General features: G+C 38.5%; 1 protein-coding gene across 1 annotated transcript in view; it reads right to left on the reverse strand.

Annotated features, from left to right (window-relative positions):
• CERKL (ceramide kinase like) overlaps positions 1-16,405 on the reverse strand; it is a 618,864-nt gene that overhangs the window by 43,654 nt on the left and 558,805 nt on the right. The window contains 1 exon segment of the mRNA XM_053698522.1: positions 4,787-4,962. Coding sequence (XP_053554497.1) covers positions 4,787-4,962 — 176 coding nt within the window.

A 16,405-nucleotide genomic window follows, 5' to 3' on the forward strand; every position in this document is an offset into this window, starting at 1 on the left:
CCCCTAAACCGCTGCACTCCCGCCTCGCAAACACTAGTTAAATATTATTAACCCCTAATCTGATGCCCCTAACATCGCCGCCACCTACATTATACTTATTAACCCCTAATCTGCCGCCCCTAACGTCGCCACAACCTACATTATATTTATTAACTCCTAAACTGATGCCCCCAACATCGCCGCCACCTACCTACATTTATTAACCCCTAATCTGCTGTCCCCAACGTCGCCGCCACTATTCAAATTTATTAACCCTTTAAACCTAAGTCTAACCCTAACACCCCCTAACTTAAATATAATTTAAATAAATCTAAATAAAATTACTATCATTAACCAAATTATTCCTATTTAAAACTAAATACTTACCTATAAAATAAACCCTATGCTAGCTACAATATAACTAATAGTTACATTGTATCTAACTTAGGATTTATTTTTATTTTACAGGCAAGTTTGTATTGATTTTAACTAGGTAGAATAGTTATTAAATAGTTATTAACTATTTAATAACTACCTAACTAAAATAAATACAAATTTACCTGTAAAATAAAACCTAACCTAAGTTACACTAACACCTAACAGTACACTACAATTAAATAAATTCCCTACATTAAATACAATTAAATAAATTAAATTAAATTAGCTAAATAACAAAAAAAACACTAAATTACAGAATTTTTTTTTTTACAAGATATTTAAACTAATTACACCTAATCAAATAGCCCTATCAAAATAAAAAAAAGCCCCCCCAAAATAAAAAAAAACCCTAGCCTAAACTAAACTATCAACAGTAAAACCTACCACCCACACAACCAACCCCCCAAATAAAAGCCTAACTAAAAAAACCTAAACTCCCCATTATTGCCCTGAAAAGGGCATTTGGATGGGCATTGCCCTTAAAAGGGCATTTAGCTCTATTGCAGGCCCAAAGCCCTAACCTAAAATATAAACCCACTCAATACACCCTTAAAAACTTCCTAACACTAACCCCCGAAGATTCACTTACCGGGAGAAGTCTTCAAGCGGCAAGATGTCCTCAACGAAGCCGGCAGAAGTGGTCCTCCAGACGGGCAGAAGTGCATCCTCTTCTTCCGACGGACTAACGACGAATGAAGGTACCTTTAAATGACGTCATCCAATGGCGTCCCTTAGATTCTGATTGGCTGATAGAATTCTATCAGCCAATCGGAATTAAGGTAGAAAAAATCCTATTGGCTGATCCAATCAGCCAATAGGATTGAACTTTAATCCTATTGGCTGATCCAATCAGCCAATAGGATTGAGCTCGCATTCCACTGGCTGATTGGAACAGCCAATAGAATGTGAGCTCAATCCTATTGGCTGATTCAATCAGCCAATAGGATTTTGCTACCTTAATTCCGATGACGTGCCCCCCTTTTGTCTGTTGTGCCCCCTTTCACTTGTGAGATAAGCAATTGTAAGAAATTCTATCAGCCAATCGGAATCTAAGGGACGCCATCTTGGATGATCATCCATCGTGGATGATTTAAAGGGAACTTCATTCGTCGTTAGTCCATCGGAAGAAGAGGATGCTCTGTGTCGGATGTCTTGAAGGTGGACCCGCACCGCGCCAGAAGGATGAAGATAGAAGATGCCGTCTGGATGAAGACTTCTGCCCATCTGGAGGACCACTTCTGCCGGCTTCGTTGAGGACATCTTGCCGCTTGGATGAAGACTTCTCCCAGTAAGTGAATCTTCGGGGGTTAGTGTTAGGATTTTTTAAGGGTGTATTGGGTGGGTTTGTTTTTTAGGTTAGGGCTTTAGGCCTGCAATAGAGCTAAATGCCCTTTTAAGGGCAATGCCCATCCAAATGCCCTTTTCAGGGCAATGGGGAGCTTAGTTTTTTTTAGTTAGGCTTTTATTTGGGGGGTTGGTTTTACTGTTGGGGGGTTGTTTGTATTTTTTTTACAGGTAAAAGAGCTGATTTCTTTGGGGCAATGATAGTTTAGGTTAGGGGATTTTTTATTTTGGGGGGGCTTTTTTATTTTGATAGGGCTATTAGATTAGGTGTAATTAGTTTAAATATCTGTAATTTAGTGTTTTTTTGTGATTTAGCTAATTTAATTTATTTAATTGTATTTAATGTAGGGAATTTATTTAATTGTAGTGTAGTGTTAGGTGTTAGTGTAACTTAGGTTAGGTTTTATTTTACAGGTAAATTTGTATTTATGTTTGTTAGGTAGTTATTAAATAGTTAATAACTATTTAATAACTATTCTACCTAGTTAAAATAAATACAAACTTGCCTGTAAAATAAAAATAAACCCTAAGCTAGATACAATGTAACTATTAGTTATACTGTAGCTAGCTAAGGGTTTATTTTATAGGTAAGTATTTAGTTTTAAATAGGAATTATTTAGGTAATAATTGTAGGTTTTATTTAGATTTATTTTAATTATATTTAAGCTAGGGGGTGTTAGGGTTAGAATTAGGTTTAGGGGTTAATAAATTTAGAATAGTGGCTGCGACGTTGGGGCGGCAGATTAGGGGTAAATAAGTGTAGGTAGGTTGCGGCGACATTGGGGGCGGCAGATTAGGGGTTAATAAATATAATGTAGGTGTCGGCGATGTTGGGGGCAGCAGATTAGGGGTTAATAAATATAAATGTAGGTGGCAGCGATGTCCGGAGCGGCAGATTAGGGTTAATAAGTATAATGTAGGTGTAAGTGTAATATTAGGGGTGTTTAGACTCTGGGTTCATGTTAGGTGTAAACATAACTTTAGTTTCCCCATAGGAATCAATAGGGCTGCGTTACTGAGATTTACGCTGCTTTTTGGCAGGTGTTAGACTTTTTCTCAGCTGGCTCTCCCCATTGATGTCTATGGGGAAATTGTGCACGAGCACGTACGACCAGCTCACCGCTGACTTAAGCAGCGCTGGTATTGGAGTGCAGTATGGAGCACAAGTTTGCTCTACACTCACTTTTTGTCTTTTAACACTGGCTTTGTAAAAACCTGTAAGTGAACAGTGAGAAAAAACTGCACGGTAGCACCGCACAGCTCATAACGCAAAACTCGTAATCTGGCCGATAGTGTGTTTTTTGATTAGAGGGGGAGAGAGAGCAAAGAAGAGAGGGAGATAAAGCAAAGGAGAGGGGGGAGAGAGAGCAAAGGAGAGAGGGGAGAACAAAAGAGAGGGGGAGAGAGAGCGAAAGAGAGGGGGAGAGAGAGCAAAAGAGAGGGGGAGAGAGAGCAAAAAAGAGAGGGGAGAGAGAGAAAAAGAGGGGAGAGAGAGAGCATTATAGGTGGGAGAGAGAAAGCAAAAGAGAGGGGAGAGAGAAAGCAAAAGAGAGGGGGGAGAGAGCAAAAGAGAGGGGGAGAGAGCAAAAGAGAGGGGGGAGAGAGAGAGCAAAAGAAAGGGGGAGAGAGAAAGAGAGTAAAATAGAGGAGGAGAGAGCAAAAGAGATGGGGGAGAGAGAGAGAGCAAAAGAGAGGGGGGAGAGCGAGTGCTTTCTCTCCCCCCTCTTTTGTTCTCTCTCCCCTCCTCTCGTTTGCTCTCTCTCCCCCTCTCTTTTGCTCTCTCTCCCCCTCTCATTTGCTCTCTCCCCTCTCTTTTGCTCTCTCCCCTCTCTTTTGCTCTCTCTCCCCTTTCTTTTGCTTTCTCCCCCTCTCTTTAACTCTCTCCCCCTCTCTCTCTCCCCCCTCTCTTTCTCTCTCCCCCCTCTCTTTTGCTCTCTCCCCCCTTTCTTTTGCATTCTCTGCCCTCTCTTTAACTCTCTCTCCCCCTTTCTTTTGCTCTCTTTCTCTCCCCCCTCTCTTTAGCTCTCTCTCCCCCTCTATTTGCCCCCTCTTTCCTCTCTCTTTTCCCTCTCTTTTTCTCCCTCTATCTCTCCCCACTCTTTGTCGCTCTCAGACCACGCCCACTCTCAGGCAACCACGCCCACTCCTGGGCCGACCACGCCCATATCACGACTCCCACCGGCCACGCCCCTTGCCACATCCACTAAACCCGACCACGCCCCCCGCAACGGCCGATCTGATCTGAAGTTGATCCTAAAGGCCAGGCATGTTTGTCCTCGCGCAGTCTCTACTGCGCATGACTGCATCTGACAAACATACCTGGCCTTTTATTATATAGGATGAGTATTGCATAAATATAGTTTTACATGTTTTCATCTACTTAATTGCAAAGAACTCCAATGCACTTACATATGTGTCTATATATGTGCATATATGTATTTATGTGTTTATATGTGTATATATGTCTGTAAATACATATATACATATAAATACATATGTACACATATATAAATATATATATATATATATATATATATACACACAAAAATAGCTGCTAGCTTAGGTAAACATTTTCACACATGCCTGACGTGCCCCCCTTTTGTCCGTTGTGCCACCTTTCACTTGTGAAGCAATTGTAAGAAATATAATACATTGACTGTGACACTTAGTTTGCATAAAGATAATTTTAACTATTACAAAACAAAATCCATTTTTATATTTATGAAACACACATATGTTGAGATTCATATTCACTGATGATGTTCTCGGAATGTTCAGCAAGCCCCATACTTTCCTATAGAAGGCTCATCGCCATCGTCAGACCACTTTTTATAACATTTTGCATGGCAGGAGCACTGCCGAGACGGAAATGACCCAGCAATCCTTAAATGATCGGGGTCTTAAATGATTATGAGAAGGGAATTAGATGAATCTACTAGGTCAATACCAAAATACTTTGTTTTATGGACGGTAAACTTTAGACAATTCTTTCTATAAAGTTAGAAATGAATTGAAACTGTCTCACCTGATGCAAACTTCTGAGGATGTCTCCAGTAGATCCCCATCAATATTCCACGGGTGGATATTTCCAGTAGAAATTTTATGCAATTCCCTATTTTGTTCATGTTCATCTGTGTTTTCGTTCATTATGCTTACTGTGACTTCTTCTACTAAGTATGTTTCAACAAAAGGAAAACTAAACTGAAACACAACCAAAAGAAACAGAGGGATTAACTTAATACAACACAAGGTTTGTTTTTATTTTTTAAACAAAATCTTTAACATTGTTAAGTTAGTAAACAAATTATAGCTGCAATAATATTATTTTTTCTTTTATTCCGTATTGTAAAATTCTAAAACACGCATCTGTACTACTTGCAAGGTAAATATATATATATTTAAACTAACATAAAAGCGCAAAAAAGTGAGAACATTTTATTATTACACTGTTACAAAGGGGTTAAAGACACAGATAAAGGAAGCCCCACCGCAGCAATGAACTAACATGGGGGTCCGCAGACATTTTTCCAGGGGGGGGGGGGGGGGGGGCGACAAAAAAGTGAAATATACCGAGTTTATTTGTACTGTACACTATACATTTTGAAGTCACTATATGCTAAACTTTAATACACTTTCATACACTTCTTCTATGCATACAGATACATTGGCATATACACACACTGTCACTCACACATACTGTCACTCACACATACTGTCACTCACACATACTGACACATAATGAAACAAACAAGTTGAAATAAAAATGGAAGGGAATTTGTATTGGTGCAGCAGGAAATATTGGGAGGTTCGCTTGGAGCTAAATTTTGACATAAGAGATAAACTTCCTATTACGTCTTATGTACCCTAGAAATAAATAAACCAATAACACACGACAACAGGTTTTGGGCTAAAGACCGGTCACGTTCACGTTTATTTAAACAAAAATAAACCTCTTAACTTAGGCTATTTAAATATGCCAACCTAGGCAACTTATTAAATAAACACAAAGAACTGTATAAAGTTCTTAATCTAAATTTGGTGGCGGCAATGAACTAGCTAATCTAACCCCTACTGACAGACGGCCAGGGACCTACACGTTGTTAGCAGCGCGGCACGGATTGCGCGCACCCAATTGGCAGAGAGAGAAAGCTGTAAGCTGGTAGAGTTATTTTGGCCTATGATTCGTAGGGGGGAGTAACCCCTAGGTCGCACCTAGCGGGCGTTGCCTCTCCCATCACAGAGCAACACTCTTCTCTGTCCCTGCCCGCTCTCTGGGCCCTGCCCGACCGCCAGCTAAGGCATAACAACCAGCCTAGTAAGGCGACCTCCTTAGACGAGTCGTAAAAAACACGCCTTAAACAGGTGGAAGCTAAAATTAAAACCTGGGCTTAAAGAGCTAGTTCACATAAACCTACCCACGACAGAATTGTGTAGTCTAAGTAGTAGTTAAATGAGCATGCACCCACAGAATTGTGTAGAGTCTAAGGATTAGTTAAATGAGCATGCACACACCGAATTGTATAGTCTAAGGATTTGTTAAATGAGCATGCACACACCGAATTGTATAGTCTAAGGATTAGTTAAATGAGCATGCACACACCGAATTGTATAGTCTAAGGATTAGTTAAATGAGCATGCACACACAGAATTGTGTAGTCTAAAGATTAGATAAATGAGCATGCACACACAGAATTATGTAGTCTAAGGAGTGGTTAAATGAGCATGCACATACAGAATTGTGTAGTCTAAGGAGTGGTTAAATGAGCATGCACACACAGAATTGTGTAGTTTAAAAAGTGGTTAAATGAGCATGCGCACACAGAATTGTGTAGTCTAAGAAGTGGTTAAATGAGCATGCACACACCGCATTGTGTAGTCTAAGGAGTGGTTAAATGAGCATGCACACACATAATTGTATAATCTAAGGGGTAGTTAAATGAGCATGCACACACAGAATTGTGAAGTCTAAGGAGTGGTTAAATGAGAATGCACACACAGAATTGTGTAGTTTAAGAAGTGGTTAAATGAGCATGCACACACAGAATTGTGTAGTCTAAGGAGTGGTTAAATGAGAATGTACACACAGAATTGTGTAGTTTAAGAAGTGGTTAAATGAGCATGCACACACATAATTGTGTAGTCTAAGGATTAGTTAAATGAGCATGCACACACAGAATTATGTAGTCTAAGGGGTAGTTAAATGAGCATGCACACACAGAATTGTGAAGTCTAAGGAGTGGTTAAATGAGCATGCACACACAGAATTGTGTAGTCTAAGGAGTGGTTAAATGAGAATGCACATACAGAATTGTGTAGTCTAAGGAGTGGTTAAATGAGAATGCACATACAGAATTGTGTAGTCTAAGGAGTGGTTAAATGAGCATGCACACACAGAATTGTGTAGTCTAAGGATTAGTTAAATGAGCATGCACACACAGAATTGTGTAGTCTAAGGATTAGTTAAATGAGCATGCACAAACAGAATTGTGTAGTCTAAGGGGTAGTTAAATGAGCATGCACACACAGAATTGTGAAGTCTAAGGAGTGGTTAAATGAGCATGCACACACAGAATTGTGTAGTATAAGGAGTGGTTAAATGAGAATGCACACACAGAATTGTGTAATCTAAGGAGTGGTTAAATGAGAATGCACACACAGAATTGTGTAGTTTAAGGAGTGGTTAAATGAGCATGCACACACAGAATTGTGTAATCTAAGGAGTGGTTAAATGAGCATGCACACACAGAATTGTGTAGTTTAAGGAGTGGTTAAATGAGAATGCACACACAGAATTGTGTAATCTAAGGAGTGGTTAAATGAGCATGCACACACAGAATTGTGTAGTTTAAGAAGTGGTTAAATGAGCATGCACACACAGAATTGTGTAGTTTAAGAAGTGGTTAAATGAGCATGCACACACAGAATTGTGTAGTCTAAGGAGTGGTTAAATGAGCATGCACACACAGAATTGTGTAGTCTAAGGAGTGGTTAAATGAGAATGCACACACAGAATTGTGTAGTTTAAGAAGTGGTTAAATGAGCATGCACACACAGAATTGTGTAGTCTAAGGATTAGTTAAATGAGCATGCACACACAGAATTGTGAAGTCTAAGGAGTGGTTAAATGAGCATGCACATACAGAATTGTGTAGTCTAAGGATTAGTTAAATGAGCATGCACACACAGAATTGTGTAGTCTAAGGATTAGTTAAATGAGCATGCACATACAGAATTGTGTAGTCTAAGGATTAGTTAAATGAGCATGCACATACAGAATTGAGTAGTCTAAGGATTAGTTAAATGAGCATGCACACACAGAATTGTGTAGTCTAAGGAGTGGTTAAATGAGCATGCACATACAGAATTGTGTAGTCTAAGAATGGTTAAATGAGCATGCACACACAGAATTGTGTAGTCTAAGGATTAGCTAAATGAGCATGCACATAAAGAATTGTGTAGTCTAAGGAGTGGTTAAATGAGCAGGCATACACAGAATTGCGTAGTTTAAGAAATGGTTAAATGAGCATGCACACACAGAATTGTGAAGCCTAAGGGTTAGTTAAATGAGCATGCACACACAGAATTGTGTAGCTTAAGAAGTGGTTAAATGAGCATGCACACACAGAATTGTGTAGTCTAAGAAGTGGTTAAATGAGCATGCACACACAGAATTGTGTAGTTTAATGAGTGGTTCAATGAGTATGCAGACACAGAATTGTATAGTCTAAGGAGTGGTTAAATGAGCATGCACACACAGAATTGTGTAGTTTAAGGAGTGGTTAAATGAACATGCACACACAGAATTGTGTAGTTTAAGAATTAGTAAATGAGAATGCACACACAGAATTGTGTAGTTTAAGAAGTGGTTAAATGAGCATGCACACACAGAATTGTGTAGTCTAAGGAGTGGTTAAATGAGCATGCACACACAGAATTGTGTAGTCTAAGGAGTGGTTAAATGAGAATACACACACAGAATTGTGTAGTTTAAGAAGTGGTTAAATGAGCATGCACACACAGAATTGTGTAGTCTAAGGATTAGTTAAATGATCATGCACACACAGAATTATGTCGTTTAAGAAGTGGTTAAATGAGCATGCACACAGAATTGTGTAGTCTAAGGAGTGGTTAAATGAGCATGCATACACAGAATTGTGTAGTCTAAGGGGTAGTTAAATGAGCATGCACACACAGAATTGTGAAGTCTAAGGAGTGGTTAAATGAGCATGCACACACAGAATTGTGTAGTATAAGGAGTGGTTAAATGAGAATGCACACACAGAATTGTGTAATCTAAGGAGTGGTTAAATGAGAATGCACACACAGAATTGTGTAGTTTAAGGAGTGGTTAAATGAGCATGCACACACAGAATTGTGTAATCTAAGGAGTGGTTAAATGAGCATGCACACACAGAATTGTGTAGTTTAAGGAGTGGTTAAATGAGAATGCACACACAGAATTGTGTAATCTAAGGAGTGGTTAAATGAGCATGCACACACAGAATTGTGTAGTTTAAGAAGTGGTTAAATGAGCATGCACACACAGAATTGTGTAGTTTAAGAAGTGGTTAAATGAGCATGCACACACAGAATTGTGTAGTCTAAGGAGTGGTTAAATGAGCATGCACACACAGAATTGTGTAGTCTAAGGAGTGGTTAAATGAGAATGCACACACAGAATTGTGTAGTTTAAGAAGTGGTTAAATGAGCATGCACACACAGAATTGTGTAGTCTAAGGATTAGTTAAATGAGCATGCACACACAGAATTGTGAAGTCTAAGGAGTGGTTAAATGAGCATGCACATACAGAATTGTGTAGTCTAAGGATTAGTTAAATGAGCATGCACACACAGAATTGTGTAGTCTAAGGATTAGTTAAATGAGCATGCACATACAGAATTGTGTAGTCTAAGGATTAGTTAAATGAGCATGCACATACAGAATTGTGTAGTCTAAGGATTAGTTAAATGAGCATGCACACACAGAATTGTGTAGTCTAAGGAGTGGTTAAATGAGCATGCACATACAGAATTGTGTAGTCTAAGAATGGTTAAATGAGCATGCACACACAGAATTGTGTAGTCTAAGGATTAGCTAAATGAGCATGCACATAAAGAATTGTGTAGTCTAAGGAGTGGTTAAATGAGCAGGCATACACAGAATTGCGTAGTTTAAGAAATGGTTAAATGAGCATGCACACACAGAATTGTGAAGCCTAAGGGTTAGTTAAATGAGCATGCACACACAGAATTGTGTAGCTTAAGAAGTGGTTAAATGAGCATGCACACACAGAATTGTGTAGTTTAATGAGTGGTTCAATGAGTATGCAGACACAGAATTGTATAGTCTAAGGAGTGGTTAAATGAGCATGCACACACAGAATTGTGTAGTTTAAGGAGTGGTTAAATGAACATGCACACACAGAATTGTGTAGTTTAAGAATTAGTAAATGAGAATGCACACACAGAATTGTGTAGTTTAAGAAGTGGTTAAATGAGCATGCACACACAGAATTGTGTAGTCTAAGGAGTGGTTAAATGAGCATGCACACACAGAATTGTGTAGTCTAAGGAGTGGTTAAATGAGAATACACACACAGAATTGTGTAGTTTAAGAAGTGGTTAAATGAGCATGCACACACAGAATTGTGTAGTCTAAGGATTAGTTAAATGATCATGCACACACAGAATTATGTCGTTTAAGAAGTGGTTAAATGAGCATGCACACAGAATTGTGTAGTCTAAGGAGTGGTTAAATGAGCATGCATACACAGAATTGTGTAGTCTAAGGGGTAGTTAAATGAGCATGCACACACAGAATTGTGTAGTCTAAGGATTAGTTAAATGAGCATGCACATACAGAATTGTGTAGTCTAAGGATTAGTTAAATGAGCATGCACATACAGCATTGTGTAGTCTAAGGATTAGTTAAATGAGCATGCACACACAGAATTGTGTAGTCTAAGGAGTGGTTAAATGAGCATGCACATACAGAATTGTGTAGTCTAAGAATGGTTAAATGAGCATGCACACACAGAATTGTGTAGTCTAAGGATTAGTTAAATGAGCATGCACACACAGAATTATGTAGTCTAAGGAGTGGTTAAATGAGCATGCACATACAGAATTGTGTAGTCTAAGGAGTGGTTAAATGAGCATGCACACACAGAATTGTGTAGTTTAAAAAGTGGTTAAATGAGCATGCACACACAGAATTGTGTAGTCTAAGAAGTGGTTAAATGAGCATGCACACACCGCATTGTGTAGTCTAAGGAGTGGTTAAATGAGCATGCACACACATAATTGTATAATCTAAGGGGTAGTTAAATGAGCATGCACACACAGAATTGTGAAGTCTAAGGAGTGGTTAAATGAGAATGCACACACAGAATTGTGTAGTTTAAGAAGTGGTTAAATGAGCATGCACACACAGAATTGTGTAGTCTAAGGAGTGGTTAAATGAGAATGCATACACAGAATTGCGTAGTTTAAGAAATGGTTAAATGAGCATGCACACACAGAATTGTGAAGCCTAAGGGTTAGTTAAATGAGCATGCACACACAGAATTGTGTAGCTTAAGAAGTGGTTAAATGAGCATGCACACACAGAATTGTGTAGTCTAAGAAGTGGTTAAATGAGCATGCACACACAGAATTGTGTAGTTTAATGAGTGGTTCAATGAGTATGCAGACACAGAATTGTATAGTCTAAGGAGTGGTTAAATGAGCATGCACACACAGAATTGTGTAGTTTAAGGAGTGGTTAAATGAACATGCACACACAGAATTGTGTAGTTTAAGAATTAGTAAATGAGAATGCACACACAGAATTGTGTAGTTTAAGAAGTGGTTAAATGAGCATGCACACACAGAATTGTGTAGTCTAAGGAGTGGTTAAATGAGCATGCACACACAGAATTGTGTAGTCTAAGGAGTGGTTAAATGAGAATACACACACAGAATTGTGTAGTTTAAGAAGTGGTTAAATGAGCATGCACACACAGAATTGTGTAGTCTAAGGATTAGTTAAATGATCATGCACACACAGAATTATGTCGTTTAAGAAGTGGTTAAATGAGCATGCACACAGAATTGTGTAGTCTAAGGAGTGGTTAAATGAGCATGCATACACAGAATTGTGTAGTCTAAGGGGTAGTTAAATGACTATGCACACACAGAATTGTGTAGTCTAAGGATTAGTTAAATGAGCATGCACATACAGAATTGTGTAGTCTAAGGATTAGTTAAATGAGCATGCACATACAGCATTGTGTAGTCTAAGGATTAGTTAAATGAGCATGCACACACAGAATTGTGTAGTCTAAGGAGTGGTTAAATGAGCATGCACATACAGAATTGTGTAGTCTAAGAATGGTTAAATGAGCATGCACACACAGAATTGTGTAGTCTAAGGATTAGTTAAATGAGCATGCACACACACAATTGTGTAGTCTAAGGAGTGGTTAAATGAGCATGCACATACAGAATTGTGTAGTCTAAGAATGGTTAAATGAGCATGCATACACAGAATTGTGTAGTCTAAGGGGTAGTTAAATGAGCATGCACACACAGAATTGTGAAGTCTAAGGAGTGGTTAAATGAGCATGCACACACAGAATTGTGTAGTCTAAGGATTAGTTAAATGAGCATGCACACACAGAATTGTGTAGTCTAAGGATTAGCTAAATGAGCATGCACATACAGAATTGTGTAGTCTAAGGATTAGTTAAATGAGCATGCACATACAGAATTATGTAATTTAAGAAGTGGTTAAATGAGCATGCACACAGAATTGTGTAGTCTAAGGAGTGGTTAAATGAGCATGTATACACAGAATTGTGTAGTCTAAGGGGTAGTTAAATGAGCATGCACACACAGAATTGTGAAGTCTAAGGAGTGGTTAAATGAGCATGCACACACAGAATTGTGTAGTCTAAGGATTAGTTAAATGAGCATGCACACACAGAATTGTGTAGTCTAAGGATTAGTTAAATAAGCATGCACACACAGAATTGTGTAGCTTAAGAAGTGGTTAAATGAGCATGCACACACAGAATTGTGTAGTCTAAGGAGTGGTTAAATGAGCATGCACACACAGAAATGTGTAGTCTAAGGATTAGTTAAATAAGCATGCACACACAGAATTGTGTAGTCTAAGAAGTTGTTCAATGAGTATGCAGACACAGAATTGTATAGTCTAAGGAGTGGTTAAATGAGCAAGCACACACAGAATTGTGTAGTCTAAGGAGTGGTTAAATGAGCATGCACACACAGAATTGTGTAGTCTAAGGAGTGGTTAAATGAGCATGCACACACAGAATTGTGTAGTTTAAGGAGTGGTTAAATGAACATGCACACACAGAATTGTGTAGTTTAAGAATTAGTAAATGAGCATGCACACACAGAATTGTGTAGTCTAAGGAGTGGTTAAATGAGCATGCACACACAGAATTGTGTAGTCTAAGGAGTGGTTAAATGAGCATGCACACACAGAATTGTGTAGTCTAAGGAGTGGTTAAATGAGCATGCACACACAGAATTATGTAGTCTAAGGATTAGTTAAATGAGCATGCACACACAGAATTGTGTAGCCTAAGGATTAGTTAAATGAGCATGCACACACAGAATTGTGTAGCCTAAGGATTAGTTAAAATGAGCATGCACACACAGAATTGTGTAGTCTAAGGAGTGGTTAAATGAGCATGCACACACAGAATTGTGTAGTCTAAGGAGTGGTTAAATGAGCATGCACACACAGAATTGTGTAGTTTAAGAAGTGGTTAAATGAGCATACACACAGAATTGTGTAGTTTAAGAAGTGGTTAAATGAGTATGCACACACAACATTGTGTAGTCTAAGAAGTGGTTAAATGAGCATGCACACAGAATTGTGTAGTCTAAGGAGTGGTTAAATGAGCATGCACACACAGAATTGTATAGTCTAAGGGGTAGTTAAATGAGCATGCACACACAGAATTGTGTAGTTTAAAGAAGTGGTTAAATGAGCATGCACACACAGAATTGTGTAGTCTAAGGAGAAGTTAAATGAGCATGCACACACAGAATTGTGTAGTCTAAGGATTAGTTAAATGAGCATGCACATACAGAATTGTGTAGTCTAAGGATTAGTTAAATGAGCATGCACACACAGAATTGTGTAGTCTAAGGATTAGTTAAATGAGCATGCACATAAAGAATTGTGTAGTCTAAGGAGTGGTTAAATGAGCATGCACACACAGAATTTTATAGTCTAAGGGGTAGTTAAATGAGCATGCACACACAGAATTGTGTAGTCTAAGGAGTGGTTAAATGAGCATGCACACACAGAATTGTGTAGTCTAAGGAGTGGTTAAATGAGCATGCACACACAGAATTGTGTAATCTAAGGATTATTTAAATGAGCATGCACACACAGAATTGTGAAATCTAAGGATTAGTTAAATGAGCAGGTACACACAGAATTGCGTAGTTTAAGAAATGGTTAAATGAGCATGCACACACAGAATTGTGTAGTCTAAGGAGTGGTTAAATGAGCATGCACACACAGACTTATGTAGTCTAAGGATTAGTTAAATGAGCATGCACACACAGAATTGTGTAGTCTAAGGAGTGGTTAAATGAGCATGCACACACAGAAATGTGTAGTCTAAGGAGTGGTTAAATGAGCATGCACACACAGAATTGTGGAGTCTAAGGAGTGGTTAAATGAGCATGCACACACAGAATTATGTAGTCTAAGGATTAGTTAAATGAGCATGCACACACAGAATTGTGTAGTCTAAGGAGTGGTTAAATGAGCATGCACACACAGACTTATGTAGTCTAAGGATTAGGTAAATGAGCATGCACACACAGAATTGTGTAGTCTAAGAAGTGGTTAAATGAGCATGCACACACAGAATTATGTAGTCTAAGGATTAGTTAAATGAGCATGCACACACAGAATTGTGTAGTCTAAGAAGTGGTTAAATGAGCATGCACACACAGAATTGTGTAGTCTAAGGAGTGGTTAAATGAGCATGCACACACAGAATTGTGTAGTCTAAGAAGTGGTTAAATGAGCATGCACACACAGAATTGTGTAGTTTAATGAGTGGTTCAATGAGTATGGAGACACAGAATTGTATAGTCTAAGGAGTGGTTAAATGAGCATGCACACACAGAATTGTGTAGTCTAAGGAGTGGTTAAATGAGCATGCACACACAGAATTGTGTAGTTTAAGGAGTGGTTAAATGAACATGCACACACAGAATTGTGTAGTTTAAGAATTAGTAAATGAGCATGCACACACAGAATTGTGTAGTCTAAGGAGTGGTTAAATGAGAATGCACACACAGAATTGTGTAGTCTAAGGAGTGGTTAAATGAGCATGGACACACAGAATTGTGTAGTCTAAGGAGTGGTTAAATGAGCATGCACACACAGAATTATGTAGTCTAAGGATTAGTTAAATGAGCATGCACACACAGAATTGTGTAGCCTAAGGATTAGTTAAATGAGCATGCACACACAGAATTGTGTAGCCTAAGGATTAGTTAAAATGAGCATGCACACACAGAATTGTGTAGTCTAAGGAGTGGTTAAATGAGCATGCACACACAGAATTGTGTAGTCTAAGGAGTGGTTAAATAAGCATGCACACACAGAATTGTGTAGTTTAAGAAGTGGTTAAATGAGCATACACACAGAATTGTGTAGTTTAAGAAGTGGTTAAATGAGTATGCACACACAACATTGTGTAGTCTAAGAAGTGGTTAAATGAGCATGCACACAGAATTGTGTAGTCTAAGGAGTGGTTAAATGAGCATGCACACACAGAATTGTATAGTCTAAGGGGTAGTTAAATGAGCATGCACACACAGAATTGTGTAGTTTAAAGAAGTGGTTAAATGAGCATGCACACACAGAATTGTGTAGTCTAAGGAGTAGTTAAATGAGCATGCACACACAGAATTGTGTAGTCTAAGGATTAGTTAAATGAGCATGCACATACAGAATTGTGTAGTCTAAGGATTAGTTAAATGAGCATCCACACACAGAATTGTGTAGTCTAAGGATTAGTTAAATGAGCATGCACATAAAGAATTGTGTAGTCTAAGGAGTGGTTAAATGAGCATGCACACACAGAATTTTATAGTCTAAGGGGTAGTTAAATGAGCATGCACACACAGAATTGTGTAGTCTAAGGAGTGGTTAAATGAGCATGCACACACAGAATTGTGTAGTCTAAGGAGTGGTTAAATGAGCATGCACACACAGAATTGTGTAATCTAAGGATTATTTAAATGAGCATGCACACACAGAATTGTGAAATCTAAGGATTAGTTAAATGAGCAGGTACACACAGAATTGCGTAGTTTAAGAAATGGTTAAATGAGCATGCACACACAGAATTGTGTAGTCTAAGGAGTGGCTAAATGAGCATGCACACACAGAATTGTGAAGCCTAAGGGTTAGTTAAATGAGCATGCACACACAGAATTGTGTAGTCTAAGGAGTGGTTAAATGAGCATGCACACACAGACTTATGTAGTCTAAGGATTAGTTAAATGAGCATGCACACACAGAATTGTGTAGTCTAAGGAGTGGTTAAATGAGCATGCACACACAGAAATGTGTAGTCTAAGGAGTGGTTAAATGAGC

This window comes from Bombina bombina, chromosome 1 (assembly GCF_027579735.1).
Source record: "Bombina bombina isolate aBomBom1 chromosome 1, aBomBom1.pri, whole genome shotgun sequence".
Lineage (NCBI taxonomy): Eukaryota > Metazoa > Chordata > Amphibia > Anura > Bombinatoridae > Bombina > Bombina bombina.